Consider the following 23,508-nt stretch of genomic DNA (forward strand, 5'->3'; position numbering starts at 1 on the left):
GCTTGTGGCATTAGTCTATCTGTAAAAGAAAATAAATGTCTAATTTAGCTTGGCAATGAAAATTAAACCACTAACTGCATGTCTCCATCATGTAATTGGTCTGAAATGTAGCACATTTTGAACTTTGAAGATCAGAGTCCTATTATAAAATTCTCCAAACACTTAAAAGACTCTTTTTAGCTATTTTTGGAGAGTGTTTGCTCCCAGATATGACTGCTGTGTGTACCAGTACCGCATGTTACAAGGCTTGGCAAAATTTGAGGGACTTTAAGTAGGCTATTTTAAAGAAAGAGTAGATTTTGATAGACAAACCAACCAGGAAATATGAGCAGCATAGGCCCTTGGTTGCGAAATGCTGCAGTGCTGTAGATTTAATGATGGTTCCTACAGAATTTTGACAGATCACTTCTCGGCCAGACTAAACAACACCCCCAGTCATGCTGTGATGCACTTGGCAGTATGCTTCTGCGTGTCTAAAGAAAAATGCAGCCAATTAAATATTCTTTAAATTATTCTATTAAAAGTAGATTGCACTTAGTCCCTTTGCTGTTCTACCACCCCTTCCATCTTGGAGGAAGAAAAAAAAAAAAAAAAAAAAGAATCCAAACCCCTCTAAACACTGAAAAGATTTCAGTTGGTGAATGTCAGGATTACTCAGGGCATTGTTAGAGTTTAGCTAAACATGTAATTTAAGAGATACACTGGTTTTGACACATATCCACATGCTCTCACAAATCAAAGGTAAGCTCAACCACTCTTCTGCCCTGTTCCCTACACTGGCTGTCCCTGTTCTTCTGAACTTTTCCTTATCTGATGGATGTCATTGCCATATATAACTTATTAACACCTCAGTCAGAGATGTAAATTCCACTTCCAAAGGCAGCTATATCAGTCCATTGTGAGTCTTTCCTTCCTCACAACAGATTTACAGGAGCAAATGGAAGGAGTGAAAATTACTGGTCTGGGACGTGTAGAGGGTTGAACAAAAGGCTGAACTGCTGCTGTTGCCCTCAGTAGGGCTACTGTTCGTCTGGCTTTCCAAGAAGACATGTCTTCTGTTTTTTTGCCAGAAATTTTGACCAGGGTGAAGAAGAGTTTGGTCACCTATGCAAAATGTCTAGGTATCTGGCATCTGGGCCAGGCCCCTGAGAGGAGGATGCCCGGGTGGCTGGTGACTCCAGGCATGGCCTAAGCACAGAGTGCCCAGTGAACCCAACACAGCTGTCCCTAGTCAAGGCTCCCCTGGCCAACACAACCTGGATGTACCAGGCTAAATGCATCTATGCTGCATAACTTACAAACTGATATTTCTATGCAGAATTCCTAAACAGAAATACGGGCTAAATAAGTCTGAAATAGCGGTACTTTTAATGAATACAGTGACTACAACACAAGAATCTGGGTAGTCACATATCTGATACAGTATACTGCAACCAGCAAAGGAAACATGATCAAATAGGGCTTTAGACAGGAGATTTTAAACCCTTTCTGTGGCTAGAGCCAAATTCCATTAGTAATTTTAGTTCATGTGCCAAGGTTTATATTTAGGACTTTATACACGCTTCAGGCAATAGTTACATTGCCTGTGGCATCAAAGCATTCAGAGCTAGGACAGAGCATTGCCCCAAGTGCTTAAAATACCATGAACTAGTCATTAGAATATCATTAGGTAAGCCAAAAAGACAGGATATTGTTGTGTTTATCTTTTAAACAATACATCTGGGCCCTTTTTGTTGTTTGGTTGCCTGTTAGAGAAGGTGGCCTCATCCTGTTCTAAAGCTTTTCTGTCCTTCAACATTAAGTTATTTATTGAAGACTTTCCCCCCTGGATGCTAAAGGAAGTACAACATGATGAGAAAGGATTTTTAATGCTTTCAAGGCATCTGTGAACTGAATGGAGACAGGAGGGGCAAGACTTTGTTTTAAATGGTATATAAGATGAGATAGGCATGGAAAGGGAGCCTTTTACCCCATGTCATGCTTATGGCACAGCCAGGAATTGGGCACAAGTCTTTCGACTCCCACATTTTGCAGCCAGACCACTGAATACTACTTTTATGGAGTTGAGTACTTGGTGGTGGGAGCAGGAAATATAACTGGTCCATGACTGGTGGTTGTGTGAAAAGGGGCAAAGGCAGCAGCTCCAGCTAGAAGAAGAAATTAGTAGGAAAAAAATACTTTTTCTCTTGCTTGGACTGTGATTGAACCCTTGCAACACTGGGATTTGATTTTCTCTGCTATTTGGGTGTGACTCGTGGGGTGTTCCACTGCAACCCAATTCCATGGCATGCCCATCCCATGGGCAACATTGACTAGAAGTAATTAAATGCCCTGGCATTGATTCAGGCATGCTCTGGGGTAGGGACTTCTGTTGGTTTGGGGACAATGTTTGAAAGCAGGAGCATCATTTGGTCTCTGTTTCTCATAAAACCTGACACAAGCAGCTGCACCAGACTGATGAGCTCTCCAAGGAGCCAGACATTCAGCAGCGGTTACGTCAGCCCTTGCAGCACCAGCAAGATGGACTTGTAGCTGTAAGTGTTTTCATAGCTCCGTGAAGAACCAAACCATAGCCATGAGGTCTGAATATGACCAGCTATTCCCTGTAGGGACTATAATGTCATGTGCCTTCCATAAAACTTCCGTGCACTGGCTACCATCTAATCTTGGGAGCTGGCACAGCAGACCCTTGTTCTGGGTATCAGCGGGGGGGCAGTTGTACTGTTTTGCTGCAGCAGCCGGTGTTCTGGCTCAGGCTCTTTGTGCCTGAGCTGCCCTTTCTCAGGCTATTGCTGCTAGTACAGGAATCATGCATGGAAAAACACAGCCACAAAGCCACAGGCTCTTTGATGTCGGGGTAGGGCAGAGGAATTTTTTATGGCCCCTACTTGGGGCAGAAAAAAGCTTCTAAAATATTGAGCTTTTAGCGATGGTTTGCATGAAGAAAAGTGGCATAAATTTATGAGGGTTTAGCTCTGTAGAATAGGTGTCTCCTCTTTTGCTTTTCCATCATTTTCTTTAATATGCACCTAATCAACAGCCTCTTGCCCTCACCTCTGTCTCTTCTGTGGAGCCAGCTTTGCTTCCCCGGTGTACTCAGCCTGCTGAATCAGTCCTTTTAAAACCTCCCTCCACTCTTTTTTTTTTTTTTTTTTTTTTTTTTCCTACAAGACTTAGGAATGATAAATCTCTGCTCAGGAAAATGGTAACAAGAAAAGTAATTCCAAACATCAAAGTGATTTTCAGCCTTAATGGCCCTATTCTTGCTTGTTCTCTTCCCGACCTTTCCAATGGAAACTGTCTGTTTAGGCTGCAGTAATTAAAACTGCCACCTTCCCACCCAGGGTGTCTATCCTTCAGAGGCCTTTTCTGCACCCTACAGTTAATGATCTTGATTCAAATGTCCGTCTCCAAATGCATGGAGCAGTCTTCAAAGAAATCCATCCCAATTCTTTACCAGGACAAATGCTGGATAAATCAGAAAGAAGTACATGGGTAAGTGCACTAAATTACTGTATAAATATTTAAAGATATATATTGCAGTGGGAGATATTTTCCCTCTGAAATGGTCCCTTAAGTGTCACTCACACCAGCAAGAGAGGTACTTAGATCAGGAAAAATATTTCCTGAAGAACCTGTGTTTCATGGTTCTCCTGAAAAGCTGTAAAAACATATTAGTAAATTGTTAGTAGTCATAAGACTGATAGAACAGTGTAGCTCTGGTGACATGTACAAGGTATTTACATTTCATTTTTGAAATTCACATTTTCAATAGAAATGTCTACATTTGATCAGGCAAAACCATTGCCTTTTTTTTGGTATATTATGCACATGATAGATATGGTGCCCAGAACATTCATCATCGTTAATATGGACAATTTGAAAAATAAACATAAATAAAGACAGTAAAGAATTTAGTTAGTTAGTACTGCTACTTGTATTTAATTCTCTATGAATTACATCACATGTTTATATTGTTGGGATCTCGTTTTAAAAAAAATCTTCATGAACAGACACTTTAAAAAAAGTAACAAAACCCAAGGAAATGCTAAATACTGAAGTAAGTACCTGTGTTGCTCTCTGTCTATGAAGGAATAAAGCAATTTTTTTATCTGAATGGCAAACTGTTGATTTGGCTAAGCTACATGGGAGAACCTTCTGGGACTAAGGCATTCAACAAAGGATTAAGTCCAGGCATTTTATAATCACTTATAATTTAATAATTACCTGACATGGACAGGTAAATATGGTGTATATATACATATACCACCACGAATAATGTCATGCTTACATTGGTAGATATTACCTGTTTTGTCATGCTTTTTTGGGAAAGAATAGGCTAAGTGAACATGCCTAAACAGCATCCCATTCAAATCGCACTTCCAAAATCCACATTTTTTGTGCATGCAGCAATTTCTGTGCTAATTTCTTTGCAATACAGTGGCCTCTACTTCCTGGCCAAACCTGTTGATCAATAGCACGATGTAAGTCCAAACAGCTGCTGTGGTCACCCTATGTCTGTACATCAGTAGCGAGTGAAATGGTTTCTATATATAGTTTGTAAATCTGTTGGCAATGCTTGTAAAGCACATTGAGATTCTTCCTGAGGGATAAGAGCAGCTATATGAAAGCAAGTGGATGCAGATCATCACTGTGTACAAAGTAGTTTATCTTTTTGGTGTGGCAGAAACTGGCATCGAGGAAATGGCCTCGTCTGCAGAGATGTGGAGAAACACTTGCTTTGAGCAAAACCTGGCAGGAATAGTTTGTGCTGTCAAAGATAAGCAGGTTCATCTCACACTGTTATTACAGGACATTGTACTTACACAAGATGATTAAAAAATATTGGCTGTGTAGGAAGCGAAGAAAACTGGGAATGGGAATGATGTTTATTCAGTAAACTTTATTTGTCCCCCTCGCCTTCCCTATTTTAGTGCGATTCAGGTGGGCAAAAGGGGCAATGAACCCCGAGTCTGCTGCACCCTTGGCACCCAGCTGCATGCCTCTCTGTATAATCAAGTAGACCTTCAGGATCCACACATGAAGGACACTGGGTGCTTATGCAATGTGGGCAGTGAGTTTTCCTTCTTTTAATCAAAGGTTAAGGAATTTGGTAGTCCAGAAACATTCTTACTGGCACCCAGATGAATTTTTCACCTGGTGCTTCCCTGCAGCCAGGTTGACCTCTTGACTCCCCTTCCAAGACACACTTACACGCTCTTCCCATCAGCAGCACTATCAGAGCCTGTTCACTTCTTCACTCACTATGACTCTTCTGTCTTCCTGATAAGCAAGGCAACCCAAACACACACACCCCACCATAATACATTAGAATAGTGGTTGCCCCATGGCTTGTAGTGTTGTATACAGACTTTAAACTTCTGGTTATGTCCCCAGCAGCTGTTGGGAATGCTGTTTTCAAAACTAATCTGGGCAGTAAGGCAGCCCACATGCACATGTTTTTGAGTGAAAGCTGATCACTGTTTGTGATGGGTATGAGTTGTTAAGCTACAATATGGACCTGGAATCTGCCCTCCCTGTGGCCTGGGGTGTGCTACAGGGCATCAGTGGGAAAAACACGTCTTTGAGCTATGATGCTGAGTCCGATTCCCAAGCAAAGCCCTGGTTTTGGATCAGGGTCATCTTTAAACTTACCCCACTTTTTATTTCCCCAGCATGGATGATGGGAAATTTGGTTTTTTTTCCACGTGACTCCCTATTTACAGCATCACCAGGAGAGATGGACTGAAAACAGAATCATCTGGCATAGAGAAAAATTGAAAACAATTGGCACAGAGAAAAATTTGTCAGCTGAAAAATTGTTCCTTCAAATGCCTTTGCTGCATGCTTTATCCCATTTGCTCTGCTGATACCACTGTTAAATGTAGGTGATGACACATCCTTTTCAGGAACAGTACGTTGTCCACAATTTTCACAAGTTACGCTAATCTCCCGGGGAAAAGAGCTACAGCTTGACCCATCAGTCTGCCTCGCAGTCCTGTTTAGATGCCAGGTTGCTGACCCTTTGTCTCTCCAGGCCGATTTGGACTCTGCATTCAACCTGGGCCCGTACAAGCAGCATACAGAAACTGAGACACAGACACTATATATATCTCTCTCAATTGATAGAGGCGGGAGGGGGAAGGCAGGCAGCGAGGAGCACGGGGGCAGGACGGGGGACGTGCAAGGAGGGGAGGGAAGGAGAGGTCAGCACACGGGCTGCGGAGGAGAGAGAGGTCAGCGAGGGGCTGTGCGGGGAGGGCAGGCGAGGGGGGCCTGCGGGGCTGGGGAAGGCAGCAAGGAGGCAGGAAAGGGGGAGGTGGGAGAGCTCAGGGGCTGGCGCCTTGGGGTCTGCAGGAGGGGACGGAAGGAGAGAAGCTGCTGGTGGAGGAATGGGGGGGTGCAAAAGTGGTGGGGGGAGGCGGGAGTGAGCACAGCAGGCAGAAGGGCAGCGGGAGAGGTGGGGAAAGCCCAGACGTGCTGTGGTGCACTGTTTTTAATGGGCTCTATGGCAATTGGACTTGATCCTGCAGCGTGGGACTGCAGCTCAGTACGAGCCAACGCATCTGTCTGACAGGCTGTCCTCAGGAGCCGTGACTGAAATAGCCACTGTCCCCGGGGCTGGCTGTGTCCCGTGCCTGAGGACAAGGTTGTGCAGCCCTCTCGCCTTGCCTGTAGCTTTTCCTGCATTCACTCGAGTGGAAGTAAAATTTAAACGGTGGGCTTTGTCCTGCTGAGGGGTGAGTACCACCCCTCAGGTGTTGCTCGCATCCTTTCAGCCACTGGGCCAATGTGCCCGAAGTGTGGAAAAGTATGAGAAGCAGAACAAGGTTTCCTAGGTTGCTGCTTGAAATAGTTAATTGCTTGGAAAGGAAAACAAACAAACGAACAAACATTTAGAAGTGTTTCTTCTTTTAAAACCAAGAAAATATATCACCTGGGGTAGAAAAGATTGAAAGTCTTGTCTGCAATCTAGCTGCAGCTGAGTGGACTCCCTCCCACTCGAAGCTGGGAACCTGGGTGCCAAGTATCTGCAGTGGCAGAGTGAATCCTGCTCCTACTAAACGGTCACTCCCAGTTCTTTTCTTCTCTCCTCTTAGCCCAGGTCCTGAAGGAAACAAACCTTTTAATAATTCTGTTGATCGAGTGATGAATTTTTATGTACGTGAAATGGTTTGTTCCCTGCATACAGGATTTCAGCAGGGTGTTGTGGAGGTGAGTTTGGGTTTTCTGTTGGGTGGTGGATGAATAGGCTTTGGAGTATTCATCCTAAACAGCCATCAATGCAGCCAGTATAAACCTGCCCTTGTGTACTACATATGGCTCATGCTCTGCTCTCCAGCCTTCTGTGATGAAAGGAAATTCACCAAGGCACCTCACTAGCACGAGGTCTCTTCCTAAACTGTTTATAAGGGTGTGATTGAGCATGTAGCCTGGGGCCTATAACAGGATGCTCAAACTTCTATTTTTTTCTTGTTTTTTGCAGAAAGACAAACATGTATAATGCCTGAGAAATGGGACTGTGGAACAAGAACAAAACATTTCGGGCAGGAATACCAATAACAGGAAAATACAATCACTCCTGTCTTTGCAGCAGAGTTCCTCTCAGAAGTTGGACAAGTCAATTCAATCATGATTAAATCATTTGACTGTTAACCTGTGATCTAAACTGCCAAACTGGTGGGCAGCTTCAGCAGTGGCTAGTGCCCACAAGAACTGAGTGCTGACCAGTTAAAGTGCTGCATAATACCGAATACACCCAAACAGTGAATCCTAAACTCCAAATTAGTGGGTACTTTCAGTCTTAAGGTCTCTGTAGCTCTGTTCTTCCTCTTCACAAAGGCAGTACACCTTCACATCTCCTGAAGGGGCCACTGGACAAATAAAGACATTGGTAGTCTTGACATGCTGAAGATCGGGGGCAAAACAAAATGCTGAAAGGCTGTTTATTAAATGCGCCTGATCTCTCCTGCACACTGAACAAGAGTAAATGTCCTGGGGACTCATGTGTCAAAGATCAAAGTATATGATTACAGAATTATGGAATTGAAGACCATGTTTCAGTGTTCATCAACAGGCAAGGACAAATATTATCCCTGCATTTTCTGCTCTGTGAATACTTAGCTTTACAGTTTTAGCATCCTTTTTACGTGTTTAAATTGCCATGTGCTACAGCCTTCATACTTTTATTAAGGTTGTTCTAGAGAGCGTTGATGGGTCTTCACCCTTAGCCATCTAAGTATAAAGAATGGGTCCTAAATTACCATGAGTGGCATGTACAGGATTAAAAAAGGATCCCAAATGTCTCATAACTGCCAATTTCGCCCCCTGCTTCAGGGGAGACATTTACAATAATATACCTTCTACATCTTTAGTAACATCTTTAAATTCTTTCATCTCATGGCTGGACTAGACATCACTGATACTTTATACATATAAAAACATCACCACTGGCCCACTGTTTTATCATGCCTCAGCAAGGAGTAGCATTGAAGGTAATGTTTCTGCCAAGAACTGGACTAAATCTTCCTTTGGAATATTATTTTAAAAGTAAGTAATTCATGTTACTTTTTGAAGTTCCTTTGAGTTTGGAAAATTTTAATTATACATAGAAAACTTTAAATACTTAATGTTTGTACTTTGTATTATGGACTCTCAGCCCAGGAAAATTCAGAGACTTACAAATCTTGTTGTACATGAGGAAAAAAGGAAAAGCAGAAAGCTCAGAATTTTCTGGGAAACAGTATATTTGAATAGACAATTTTTAACAGTGTGTTTTTGCTTTTAATATTGTACATATCAATGTTGTACATGTCAACATCGTACTAGTAAAATATAGCACATTTCTAAAAGCATTCCACTTTCAATCAGCATTTTCCAACAGAAAAGTCTGTCCAGTGCAAATTTTCTAACCAACTCCATCTAAAAATGTTTCCAACAAAATGTTATCTGCAAAAATGTACCGAAGAAAGTCAATTTTATTGTGCTACTTCTCTGGCTGACTCAAATGATAACAAAGTGAACCATTGCCCTAGACATACTGAAGAAATAAAATTGCTTGGAGCTCTGTTATATACATTTAATTAATGACAACATCAGCATTCACAATTCAAAGTTAAAAGAAAAAAATGAATTTATTATTTTTTTCTGTTGTTCACATTTTACAGAATTTGGCCTAAGCATCATTTCTACAAGTGCAGCTGAAAGAGTGAAGAGAACCTCTGCTGACCCACTGACTTGTCTCGGCACAGGTGACCCATCACAGGATCTTATACCTCGAAGGTAACACTTTTAACTCCATAAGACAAACAGTTTTGCATCTTCCTCCTTTTTATTTTACACAAATATTTGGTCAATGTAAATGACCTGCAAATATTTATTTTATTTTAAGATTTCAATATTCTTTAGTCTGCTTTATTAATGTATTTTGTGTGTTAGGGGAGACTAAGCTGATAAGCTTTCATCCCACTTCTTGAGCAAGAAGATGAATTTTATATAGAAAAACGATCAAAGGAAAAATATAATTTCTTTATCTAGTCTGTCTATGAAAATCATGCTCAATCTCCTCTCTCCCTTGCCAGTAAAGCAATATGCATAATAATAAAACTAAATGAGCAACTTGACTAAACATCATACATCAGCTCAGGTGTCCAATCCATATTAACCAAAAAGAGATGATGTTGGACGAGAAAAATGCTTCAAATTATTTTCACTTACATTTCCATTAAATACTGACTTAACTATCTAAAAATAAACCCACCACGTGTTTGTTTTTAATAAGGTTGATATATATTGTTATAGATATGTTCCTACTTCTCTGTACCAAAACCAACCTTTTCTGTCTTTCTCTCTCTCGCTCTCTCACAACACAGGTTTGCAGATATTGCTGACTTGCATGTTTCAGAAAACGTTGCTAGTTCACCATCATTCACTGTTAATAGAGAAAAGAACAGAACAGTGTGAAGTTTAACCTTTCATTCTGTAGTTTCTTACATTGGAGGATACCTGTCTATAAAAATAATATCAGAATAATATATCATTTAATAGCAGACATGATCATGTAGATAGAAGTTTAAAATTAAGAACTGAAGGGCACTCTCCTGCTGTGCATCAGTCAGCTACAGCAATCAATATTCATTAACTAAAATAGCCACTAAAGACCTTAATTTCCTAGGGGCTGTCAAAAGACAGAGCCCCGCTGTCCTACCAGTGCTGGTTCCCCTTAAAACTCGGGGGACTCTGCTCACTCCCCCAGCAAATCGCAATTCTCTGCATGAAAAAAAAAATCTCACAGGAGCTCCAAATGGACATGTCAAGCTGATTCTTCCTCTGATCATCTTCGGAGAAAAAAAAAAAAAGGGGGGGGAATTAACAAATAATCCAGTTGTGTGATTTGTTACAGGCGAGGCGTGACACTGTGGGAGCAGTGCTCCCCACAGGTTCCAGCATGCTGACCTCCTCCCCTGGGGCTGCCTCCCCACCGATCCCAACCTCCTGCAAACACCTTTGGCAGGGTAGCAGTGCGGTTCCGCTCGAAAACCGTGAAAACGAGAGGAAGTCCGCTGAACAACGGTGAGGGTGTTTTATTTCCAGCCCCCGTGGCAGCTCAGGATTAAGTGGATTTTCATTGTTCTTTCTCTACTGCAGTTTGGACATGAAGCCAGTGTAAATGCACCCGGGGTTTTATTTGCTGCTGCCCCCCCCCCGTCTGTGAGGCTGGTATTCTCCCACTAGCTGCCTGCTCTAAATATGGCCATCGCCAGTGTGTCAATAATCCCCCTCTTTAAGGGACCTGCAAACACTAGTGTTGGGACATTCTTGCTGTTCAGATGTCTAGCTGACGTCTGATGCTTAAAACAGAGCATGCTTTCATCCCTTCATGCATTGTCGCAAGCCCCCGATGATTACTCTTAAAAGGGTGCCTCCGCTACACAGGGAAACAGTTGCTGACCAAACGAGACACAGCTTGCTTGCTTCAGCTTTCTTGAATGCCTAGTCACTTCAGGTTTGTACCAGCCTGACCAAGCGGGACCATGTCTACCTTTGGCTACAGAAGAGAGCTCAGTAAATATGAGGACATCGATGAAGATGAGCTCCTCGCTTCTCTCACTGAAGAGGAGCTTAAGGAGCTGGAGCGGGAGCTGGAGGACATAGAACCCGACCGAAACCTTCCAGTGGGACAACGGCAGAAGAGCCTGACAGAGAAAACACCGACGGGGACTTTCAGCCGGGAAGCACTGATGGCCTACTGGGAGAGGGAGACCAAGAAACTCTTAGAAAAAGAGAGATTGGGCGCATGTGACAAGGTAAGATGCTGAGGCATTTGCTGTCATCTATAGATATTTGGGCTTGTTCTCCACTGGCATAATCTTGCTCACAGTTTTCATTTTCTTTCAGTCTCTTGTACCATTTTTAAGAACACTGTTAGCCATATTTTTGTGTTTGCTAAGTGCTGCATGTTAGCTCAGGAAGGTTTTGCTCTCTCTGGAAGCACCATAAAAGCTTAGTTGAGAACAGAAGATAATCCTGTAAAAACTACTGTTATTGATTAAAATATTAACATTTTAAAGGGCATGTTAGAAATTATTGCCAGGTAACGATGTGGACTTTAGGGTAACTTCTGGTTTTGATCAAAAGTTTAAAAAATTTACTTTTCCTTTCCTTTACAAAAAAATAATCGGTATTGACTGCTGAGAATCACATCAGGAAGATAATTTGGAATATGTGTTATGTCAGAAGTTAAGTAAGAGGCTGCCAGGCTTTGTGCTCACTGAAGGAAGCTACACTGCAGTCAGCAGCTTATGGTGCTCTGTTCCTGCTGAGGATCCCTGGCACGGCTCGAGAGGCTTCTGGCAACGGTTGTGAGAGGGTAGCAGTAAGTTATTTAAAAAGTGGCCTGGGGTAGAGTGATCAGCCAAACCGTTTAGCTGTACTCCCCGAAAAACAACCAGTAGTGCTTGTTAGGCAATCTGTCCCCCAGAATAAAAATTCTAATAATAAAAGCTGGTCCCTGAACTGGAAATGAACGGTACAACTGGGCAGGACTGAAGGCCTCAGTCCTAGCAGGTGATGAGCACTCTCAGTCTAAGCTAATTTCCATGTCAGCATCCCCCAGGCCCTTCCTTGTTTAATCTGTGAGACTGAGCTCTATCAAAAAACAACTTCTGTTTTCTCATTGGCTCCATGTAATTTCAAGGCATAGTGAGGACATGGGGATGTGAGTAGCTTTTTGATTTTTAAGCACTGCTTCATACCAAGCTTTGGCTCTCCTTAAAAGGACAAGTTTTCCCAAGATTAGGCAGAAAATAATGCAAAAATGTAAAGGCAGCAAAACCGGACTCAGAACTTCTAACAACCTTGATTCAGGAGCTCGGTTCATTTGCAAGGCAAGAATTTCAGTTTGTGCCTTAGATAAAATACTCTCCTTAAGAAAAATCACCTGGAATAAATTAGCATGCAATAATAACATCCAGGATTTCTTTACACTTAAATATTCTCTCCTGTTCGTGAACGGTGGTGTAATGTCTTTGCAGGCAAACACACAGACCACTAGCTGTCATCAGACCATTAGTATCAGCTTGCAGATGTTGACTTCACTCCCTGTTTGTCAAGTCCTATGGAGGCAGTGGCAAGATTAATGTTTATTTCCAGCTGAGCCTAGGACTCAAAACCTGGACAGTACCAAATAACCCTCTGAACAGGTCTAGTTTGATGTCTTGTATAATGGCAAGATTTTTCTTTTTCTTTTTCCATGTCTATACAGCCTTAACAACAGGTACTGGCTAAAACACAAAGTGCTTGCAAAAGCCTCTGCAGTTTTTGATCTAAGAAGAAACTTCCTAAATGCATCCATGAATATGAAAATGTTGACATGCTGATATAGAGGGCACAAAGGCTCTCTCCACCGAATTCTGTAAGAAAGCTCCTTCTGAGTTTCTTGAAAGCAATTTCCTTTTTGCCCTCAACTGTCTGAAAGTGGGACACTATCTCTAAGATAGTAGATAGTTATTTGTGCTCCTTCTATAGTTAGTGGTGAGAGATCAGCCCCTCCAGAAGGCAAACATCCTGCTGATAGCCTTTTAAGGTTTTACCCTCCAAAGATATTTACCTCTCTGCATTGACTGTCTTAGTCCTAACATTTTATCGTTACTACTACAAGGTAAGGTGAAGCCCTGCAGGCTGCCTTTATGGATCTGCAGAGAAAAGAGTGCTCAATTTCAAAATTAGCATGCAGATTTTTATGACACCAAATGATGCATGTGACAGGAAACTAAATTCCCCTTTTGACTGTAGAAATTCCACTCAAAAAAAAAAAAAAAACAAAAAACAAGTATTTTTTTTTATTAATCTTGTGTCATTAAGCATATTAGCAGTCCATTTAGAGGCACCAACTTCTGCTCATCTGCAGCTGCATTGAAGGCTGTAGTATATATTCTTGGATATGCATGAAGTCAGGTTCCTGGATACCTGGTGTTTTCAGCTTTTAAAAGTCTGCATATATGTATAGAAGCTACAGATGTAAATTTTTATTTCCATAATAAACCTGGCTTAAACACAGCCCTGTTTCTGTATGTAGCACATCATCTCTCAGTGTAAGTGCCTTCTTGCACGTGATCTGCAGGAGAAGCAACGGGGCCAACCCTGCAAACCCTCTGTGTGCAGGGCAACGGGTCCAGATCCTGCAAGCCCTCCAGTCACTGAATGCTCAGGAACGACAGACTGGAACAGCTTGATGTCCTGTTTCATTGGAATCACACTTCTGCAAACATTACAATTGCCATCTGTTTTGCATGTGTCTCAACACAGAAATCTGCTTAAGATTGTGAAACAGTACTGTGCAATCTGTCATTACTACTATCTTAACCTTTCCCTGCATTTTTAGAGCCAGATAAATAAGCAAACCTAAAACTGCACAGGTTTTCTAAAAATAGGCTGTCGTGTTAGTAACACTTTCATCTTCCAAAAGCACAAAACAGAATCACTGTGTCTCCGCAGAGTGTACTTACTTTATAAAATACCCCCTAGTATTTTATAAGACTAAAATATGAATGTTGCTAAAGTAGTGCATACAGAACAATTATATTTTATCCAAAAATTTATAAACATTTGCAAATGTAAATAAAAGGACGTATGTTATGGCTTGTCCAGCAGACAAAGAGGGAACATGAGAGATCTGGGGCAAGAGGCTTAAGGTTGGTCATAGTGTGGGGGTTCAGTCACGGCCTACATGTTTCTGGAGCCATCCAGATGGTGAGTGAGACTTCCTTGGGGTGCAGACCTTTTGTGGTTCCTGCACAGAGAACTGTTCTCTGCCACCGTAACTGCTGAGGGCATCAGGCTTTGAGAGCTTTGAGAAGCAGATCCAATTTTGCCATTTTGGTGACCACCAAACCTACTAAAATAACCTTAGGGTGTAGAAAAACAGTCAGCTTACTCTGTAGGCAATGAGCTATAATGAGTTACACTATGGCAGCTGACCTGTGGCAGCTGTTGATGAGCAAAGACTTAAAGATTTAGCTCTTGGCAAACGTTTGGGTATTACTGACATGTGAATACATGTTACCTGTGGGAATGTGTCTGAACCTTTTCTTCACAAATAGTGTCTAAGTGTGTATAGCCCATACAGTGAGTGCATCCAGAGCCTTTTTGACATGACTTCTGTAATTCTGTATTATTTTGCATGTTGCATGTGCAAACACTATTGGTATTCTAAATCATGGCAGTCTTTAGCCTTTTTAGATGTACCAACATATGCAAGGGAGTCTGAGCATAGACACAGTTGTCTAATCCTTATGAAATCAAGAAACTTGTTGCTCACAGTTCATGTCCATTCTGAAACTGTGGTCTTATGTTTCTGCTGGCAAGAACCCAAATAGCATCCCCCTGTGGCTCTGCCAACATAGAAAGCATGAACTATGTCTATGTCGCAATATCTTGTATCAAATTTTCTCTTGGCAGAAATCATTCATGTCAGTAAAACTTCCAATTTATGATAAGCATTTATCTTCTAAAGAATATGAAAGAAATGCTGTTAGAAAGGTGTTAGGTGCTGAAACATTTTCTGGTTTCCTAACTGTCTCTGTTTCTGGGGATTTATTTTTAACTTTCAATATTAACTTACATACTTTCAAGATAATTGTTTTTGTGCAAAAAGGCAGTAGCTACATTACTGCAATCATGTTTAACACCCACACCTACATTCCTGTTCAGGACTCTGAGCAAGCAGAAGACAATTCAGAAGACATTCAAGAAGAATATTTCACAGAAAGCAATAGTGAAGTCTCTGAGGAGGCGTATACTGAAGAGGATGATGAAGAAGTAGAAGAAAATGAGGAGGAAGATGAAGATGACAGTGATGATGAGGATGAGGAAAAGCAAAATGCTGCAGCTGGTGAAAGACCTGAGGATGCTGGGAGTTCTGACCACATCACACACAAAAATTTTAATAGTGCAAAGGACAATGAAAATTTACTCAATGGCCATGATGGAAAAGACACTGATAATCTGAGTGTAAAAGGCAGTGCCATGCACGCCTGTGGAAATCCAACAGTTATTGAGGATGCATTGGAAAAAGTTAGGAGCAATGACCCTGACACCACAGAGGTCAATCTGAACAACATTGAAAATATCACTTCACAGATGCTTATACACTTTTCTCAAGCCCTGAGGGACAACACAGTGGTTAAGTCATTCAGTCTGGCTAATACACATGCTGATGACAACGTTGCAATAGCTATTGCTGGTATGTTAAAGGTAAATCAGCATATAACTAGTCTGAATATTGAGTCAAATTTTATCACAGGCAAAGGAGTGCTGGCCATCATGAGAGCTTTGCAGAACAACAAGGTTCTAACAGAATTGCGGTTCCACAATCAAAGGCACATCATGGGCAGCCAGGTGGAAATGGACATAGTTAAACTGTTGAAAGAGAACACCACTCTGGTCAAGCTTGGATACCACTTTGACCTTGCTGGCCCAAGAATGAGCATGACAAGTATCCTGACAAGAAATATGGATAAACAAAGGCAAAAGCGAATGCAGGAGCAACGGCAACAAGAGTCTGGTTGTGATGGAGCCATCAATCCAAAGACCAAAGTCTTGCAGAAAGGGACGCCTCGGTCCTCACCTTATGTGTCACCTAAGAGCTCACCTTGGTCCTCTCCAAAGCTGCCTAAGAAAGCATCGCCAGTGAAAAGTCAGCCTCCAGCTCCTGCACCCCCACCTCCCCCTCCACCCCCACCTCCACCTCCTCCTCCTCCCCCGGTTATTCCAGAGAAGAAGGCACCAACCAGGAATATAGCTGAAGTCATCAAAGAACAAGAAAGCTCAAAAAAAGCCTTACAGAATGGACAGAAAAAGAAAAAAGGCAAAAAACCCAAAAAGCATGAGAACAGCATATTGAAAGAAATTAAAGATTCTCTAAAATCAGTCTCAGATGGAAAATCAGAGGAAGGTTCACGACCCTCCACCCGTCCCTCTACCCCACAAAGGTCCCTCCATGACAACCTTATGGAAGCAATTCGGGCAAGCAGCATAAAGCAATTAAGGCGGGTAAGTAAGAGATCATATTTCAGTAACCGATTGAGGCTCAGATATAGCACAAGCTTAATTAATTTTAGTTCATATTTATTTAATAAAAAAAAAAATCTTAGAAATGTGAGCATAAGAAAGCATTCAGAAGGAGACTTTTCTCTAGTTGGGCTTTTCTCAGCATGCTGATTTCTGTTCAACTGTAATTTTGACAGAAGGTGGGGTACTTTCCCAGGTTCAGGCTTGTTATGAGAGATGCCACGTAGCACAGGGCTCTTTGGAGTGTGTCCCTGGTAGGAATTTTTCCATGCAGGCTGTACAGCAAATGTAATGAACGCCCTCCCCATCCCCTTTTCCTAGGTGGAGGTACCAGAAGCCCTTCGGTGAAAGCCGGGACAACAGAAGAAGCAGAGCACTGCGGTGGTTGAGGGGACGCTACTCGTCCACTCACTGGTGGTAACATAGACTGTCTAGCAAGCTGCTTTCAAAGCACACTCTTAGATTCAAAACAGTTCTCTTTTATTTCAAAGAAATAAACCCGCTAAATGCGAAACAATGCTTTAAGGATACATTTGCCTTGTAATCTGTAAATATGGAAATAATCTTCTTTTTTATTTGATGAGATTTCTATTGAGAAATTGCTGCTTATTTAGATATTCCTTTCAATATCTGATTGCACAACACTGGACAAGTTCTTCACACTGAGTTGTAATAGTTTACCAACCTGTGGTTTCTTCTTCTTTTTTTCTTTTTTTTTTCCATGAATTTACAATAAATGTGGTTTGAAGCTTTCAATCAGACCCGGGTTTCTGTGAGTGAAAACCTACCAGATGTTTGCATCAAGTTCATGAGCGTTAGGGAAGTCTCCTGAGAAGGAACCTGAGATCTTTCTCAGCTGCACCCATCAAGCCTGCTTGGAGGATAGTACCTGAGCACATATGTTAGTGCAGTTTCATACTGACATGGGAAAATATGATTCATAGCACTATATACAACTAAAATTAAGTTGTGGGCTGTGTCAGGTCACTGGTGTTGCATACCAGGTCCTAAACCTTGATCTAACAGAAAGGGAAGTGGGTCATAAATAGAGCTTCAGTTCATGTTGTCTTAAAGGTTAAAAAATAATGTAGATATTTTGAGGGTGCAGCAGATTTATTTAACTGTGATCTGTTCAGTACAAGTGCACACCGCTGTATCTAAGCAGAACTAACCCCAGCACAGACAGTCAGTCAGACAGAGAAACTCAAAAAGCAGTCTAGCATTCAGGTGGAAAAAGACTTTCATATGATATCAGCTGAACAACAAGCAGGGTGTGAACTGTCATTATGGTGTGGTGGAAGCAGAGCCAATATCATTTGGAGATGCACGGCTGGAGGTATCACATCACAGGCGATGGCAGGAATAGCCCTTCTTCGTGTAGTACTAGACATCTCCTTCTGTCAGATTAGTTATGGTTCTGGGTGCTTCAGCTAGTCTGAAGGCAGAGATAACATGAAGAAAACTGAGCAGTGGCCAAAATGTTGTAGGGCAAAAGGAGATATATGTTTAGAAGCACTACTAAATGCTAACTGGTTTGCTCATTTCAGCAATAAATAAGATAATTACTATTTATTTTACATAAAACCACACCAAAGAGAAGTAATTACTTAAGGTTACCCAGCAGTGCAGTGGTACTTAAAAACACAGGTAAGCTTGTATCTAGAAATATTAATGAGACAGATTTCCCCAGAAAGAGGAACAAATTACTGGAGGGAAATGAAGCATAACAGAGCAGGGACCCATTAGTGAATTGTCAGGACTGTTACTGTTACAGCAAGAAAACAGTGAAGATATCTTTTTCTTTTGTATTTATTGACTGCAACATACCAAAAGCAATTTATAGCTAACCGAAACACTTTCCAACATTTTTCCTTCTTGCCTCAGGATCACAACTCATAAGTATTTCTAGACCCAGTATCAGAGGAAATATGGTACATACAATTAGTCTTTAGCTGCCTTTATAATTGCATAGGCTTCCATAGCATAAAAGTCAATCTATGCTCAGTCTCCCATGACCAAATGGAAGCTGCAGCTTGGGATCTTCTGAGGATGGAAGCAATGCTGGAATGCAGACCACAGTCAGGAGGAGACTTACAACCCCAGACCTTGTCCCCAGCAACTTTTTGAAGGATGAGAAACAGCAAAATGTTTAATCACATGCCAGAAGCAGCTAAGTAGTGGCAAGGGAGAATGAAAGATAGGGAGGGAACTGAGGGAAAGCACGATGGAGAGGTTTTGAAGGAAGAGAAGAAAATGTTTAAGAATACCAAAACTAAACTTTTAAGGAAAGAAGGAGATTGAGAAGTGAGGAAAATATCTGTATGGAGGTGAAAACTGATATAGAAAAAGAAGATGATATAGAAGAAAATAAATACTGAAAAGTGACAGATGAGATAACAGAAGAATGCAGAAGAGGGAGAAAACCTAACAAAAAGAAAAAAGGAAGGTAAAATTCAATTTTCAGGTCAGTAAGAGCTGTTGGAGTTGCTCTTTTGCAGAAGGGGAGGGTGATGGGCTCAGCCCTGACGAAGGCTCAGCCAGAGCCGCTGACCGTGGCTGCTGACAAGTGTCTTATCAGTCATCTCCGGTGTGAAGCCTACTCTGATGATGGAGATTAGTATTTCAGCTAAATGTAAAGTTACGGAAGTGGTGGCCGTGTGTGGTTATTTAAGCTCCTGCAGTATACTCCCTCACGAAGTGTCAGTCCTGTGCATTAGCCAAAGTCTAATCTGGGTAATTACCTTCTGCCTACATAAATTTCACAGTGGTTTCACTTGGAGGCATTTCAAGGCATGTCTCTTATTTGCAGAGTTGCAAGGCAGAGCCCCCAAAAGCACCTTGTTAAGGTTTTTATGCCCCGCTGAAGGGAAAGACAGCCCCTTTCCCTCCTTGGGTGGGTGTCAGCCCTGCTGCCAACAGCTCTGAGCTCCCTCACAGATGCTTTCCAAGGATTTTCCTTTCAAATAGACAAGTGAGCACCGTATGACAAGCATACAAAACCCCTCTGGGAGGTACTGTGCCACCTTCCAGGACTGGAAGATGGTTTAGCAGGAGTCAGGATGTGTCAAGCCATGCTCCTGCCTGGCAAATGAACACCCCACAGCTGTACATTTCCCCTGGGACCCAGGTCCTGCCTGTAAGCTCAGTTCATTTTCCATACCCTGGAGGTCACCAGGAGGTAAATCATCTCTTTGGAAGGCCTAAGTGCCTCTTGGTTGACCTGTAAAGGAAGGTGGCCCCTGGGTCAGCTCCTGCACATCCAGTGCTGTGCCCCCATCAGAGTTGAATGTGTTGTCTGGACAAGGGAGCCCCAGGATTGAGGTGTGCTCCTTGTTTGGAATTGTAGGGCTCCCTGCAGTGGGTAGCCATCCACTTTCTCTCAAACACCAATCAGAGAAACAAACGCACCAAAATCTGTCAAAGTGAATTGGTCAGCAATAAAAGACCTGCAAAGAGTAACCAAGTGCTTGCAGTCACTGAAGAGGTAAAAGGACAGGAGAGGACAACAGGTTATACTGTCTTTAGGAACAGGTGATATATTCTTACAACATTATTTATCTCCTTATGAGTTTCAGAAATAACCAGCCCATTGAAGAGCAGAAATATTGTAGCTTTCCAAGGAAGAAAAAAAGCAAAACCTCCCTCCCCTATTTACACTGAGCGAAATCTCTCCTGTGAGTGTTGCCCCAAGTTCAGGCTGGGTACTGTGCAGACCACACAAGCTTCGCACTGTGGTTGAGAGTGACGTGGGGTCCTCCCACCACCCCGCAGCCTCCCTGCCCCGTGTGCTGCCGCGGTGCCGCTGCAGCCGTGATCTGCCACCAGCTGCACCAGGCAAGGGCTGCAGCCTGGCGCGGTGGTGGGAGGCTGTGCCACCCTGCGAAGCCTTATGTCTGACAAGGAGAAACTGCCTCCACTGCAGCTTCTTGCTTTGGCCTTTCCCCATGATGTGTATCTGTGTAAGCATCCGTGCTGTAGAATATGGTGTGAAAAGAGCTGACCCACCGAAGCACCAGAAATGTCAAGAGCTTGGCTGCTACCTGTAAATCCAGTTATCTGGGCCTTTAGTTTGTGCCCTGTCACCTAGGAAAGTGTCTGAACTTATGGAAAGAAAAGGAGCTCATAAAAGGCCAACAGATTTTATTTCCACATCATCTGGAAGCTTCCTCCCTTTTGCCAAGTCCACTGTTAGACGTTCCGGACAGTGACCCACAGCACTCTGGAATTGGGGGGTTCAGCTGGGGGGAGGGGTGCTGGTCCGACAGCCCTGCGGAGGTGCTTCCTTCCCACCAAATGGGGCAGGTGGCCAACGAGGCTCCTTCCAGGTGAAGCCACATCCATTTCTGTGGCTGAGTCTGAGCTGCACGCAGCCGGGAAGCCAGAGGAGCTGTTGCAGCACAGCCCCGGGATGGCGTAGTGGGAGGATGGGTGTCCTGGGGCCCTGGGAGGCCGCGAGGCAAAGGGGAGCGGGAAGCTACGGCCAAGGTCTCTCCCTTGCCTTGTGCTAGCACAACAGAGGTGAAACCCTCCCGGCACAGAAGAGAAGGTGTGAATATTCAAGACTTCCATATCACCACTCATACAGTTTCCTCAGAATTTCATGAGATACATGAAAGCAATGGTTAAGGCAGAGCAGCTCCACAGCCAGAATAGAGGGGACTTGTCTGTAGGTTGTTTAGAGAGTGATGCCATAAAGTGAGGAGATTACCTGCAGTCGCTGGATGTAATGGGAGAGGTAGCTCCAAGAACTATTCCAGGGTGCAGGCCCAAGTGAAGCAACATCTGTACACTTCTGGTAACTAACAGCCAGGAAAAACTGTTTTGAATCGGAAGAGAGGCAGAAAATGGCTAGGACAATTGGGGAACTGGAGAGCTTGTCCTATGAGAGAGATGAGAACAGGTGGTAGGATCAGTCTAGACAAACAAAGGCTCAAAAGGATTTCAACTCGTGTCTATAAATACTGCAAAGGGGCAAGAGCTACAAGATGCTGTTAGCAGTAAAAAAAAACCACAGAAGCTGCATGACTGCATTTAGATCATAAATTAGGAAACATTTCCTAACTCTCAGAACAAGAAGGTTTTTGAAACAACGTTCCTATTAAAAAGGAATGAGCTATTCACCAACTTACTGTTAAAAGAATGCAAGAAGCTTATGAAAAGGGTAGTATGGTGTGGTGCTTTCAGCAGCAGAAGCCTAAAGCTGATAACACAGAAGCTCCTGTCATTGTTCACTCTTGGATGTGATAACTTCACAGAATCTGCAAGCCAGAATAGTATGGAAAGTTGTAAAAGCCTTCTACAATTTGTAGTTGTCCTGGGTTGAGATGCTTTATTTTCAAATCCATGCAAGTCAGATGTAACTTTAGAAACAGACTATCACAAGGAAGCCAAAGTCTTTTGCTAGGTGCTGGATTAATACCATCTACGCTTGACACCAACAGGAATCAAATACTTAAGAGAGCAGAATTTGGTTCACATATTGATAAGCCCAGCACTATACGTACAACGTCCTGGTCTTACATATCTCCATTTCCAAAAACCTGCACTGAAGAAAGAATTAATTTTTAGATTCCTTCCTGAAAAGTTACAACTGAAGTTTCTTTTGACTTGCCTGTTTGATGACTTTCTTTCGAACATTACATTCTTAAATGGGATAGTGATAATGGTGCCTTATGCACCAGGAGAAAGCCTGCTACCAAAAGACGAAGCCTCACTCAGAAATTAAATCTTGTGCCTGTGTCACTGAGAAAATACTTTTTAGAAGCACCTGGTGATTTGGAGTGGCTGCTTTTATATAAACAGTGTGAGAAACTTTTATTTCGAGACATGCAAAACATCAGCACACTTAACAGGGTTTCAAGTTAGGCACTAGTAAATTAAGTTTCTGAACTGGACCGTGTTTTTTGCAGTATTTTCATCATTTTGTTTTATCAGATAATTCTTTTTCTTTTGGAAGTGCAGAGGATTCACATTTAATAGCTGCTACCCAGAAAAGTCCTTCATCATCAGAGGGGGGACATCTTAACATCTAACCTCTCAGCTGGGACTTGGGCTTCCCAGTCCTTGGCCTCACCCCAAGCTGCCAAGACCTGGGGCCATGAAGGAGGACGATGACGGGCATGGGCTGCCATCACAGCTCGGGTGGGCAAAGAGAAGGTATGAATCTGTACAAAGTAAGTGGGCAACTGGTAAGGGTTAGCTGCGGCAGGGTAGCTCCCAGCATGGACCGACCTTCTGCTCCCCAACTTGCTGGGGGCTGCCCTGAGAAAGGGGCACACGCTGAAGGTCCATGGCAGTTTTGGGTCTGCTGGGCGGACGCAGCCTTGACCTGAAACTGGAAGGTGGAGGAGTGAACTGCACTTAGTGTGCAGCACTTGAAGGGCTTACTTTCTTTCTGCGAAGATAGTGGAAAAATAGGGCAACTGACGCCAACTGGCTGTGGGGTAGGTGGTGCGTTGTCAGACATAGATGTAACTGTTCTGTGTGGAAAGGATGGATCAGACCAAAAGAAAAAAGGAGAAATGGAAAAATTCTGCCTTTGTTGAAAGCAGGGCAACAGCCTGCCTGCCAGGTGTATTTATTTATATCTATCTGTAACATTTGACTTTTTTCAGCTTCTAACGAAGACAAATTTTACAAAACCTTTTTAATGGCAAAAAATGAATGATTTTCTACAGAACTCTCAACACAGGGAAAGATGCTTCTCTTTCCTTAAAATACTGTCACAGTAAAAATTCTCAGTGAGTTTTTGGTAAAAGCCAGAACATTCGTCCCAGAGTCAAGACTGAGGGTTATGTCCTGGGCTGTGCTTCTGCTATTTGTGCACTCTGGGGTATATTGCTTAATTTCTTGTGCCTTTACTTTGCCTTGGAGATATCAGTACTGATCTGCCTCACAATACTGCCAGGCTATGTTCACATAGACTCAAGTGTGTTCCAA

General features: G+C 42.6%; 1 protein-coding gene across 1 annotated transcript; it reads left to right on the forward strand.

Annotated features, from left to right (window-relative positions):
• Nucleotides 1-10,916: 10,916 nt before the first annotated feature.
• On the forward strand, nt 10,917-17,330 carry LMOD2 (leiomodin 2). Its single transcript, XM_033011458.2, has 3 exons — nt 10,917-11,306; nt 15,211-16,551; nt 16,891-17,330. The coding sequence occupies exons 1-3, from the start codon at nt 11,034-11,036 to the stop codon at nt 16,915-16,917; spliced, it is 1,641 nt and encodes a 546-aa protein (XP_032867349.1). The 5' UTR covers nt 10,917-11,033; the 3' UTR covers nt 16,918-17,330.
• Nucleotides 17,331-23,508: the final 6,178 nt, after the last annotated feature.

This window comes from Tyto alba, unplaced genomic scaffold (genome assembly GCF_018691265.1).
Source record: "Tyto alba isolate M040663 unplaced genomic scaffold, T.alba_DEE_v4.0 Super-Scaffold_2, whole genome shotgun sequence".
Lineage (NCBI taxonomy): Eukaryota > Metazoa > Chordata > Aves > Strigiformes > Tytonidae > Tyto > Tyto alba.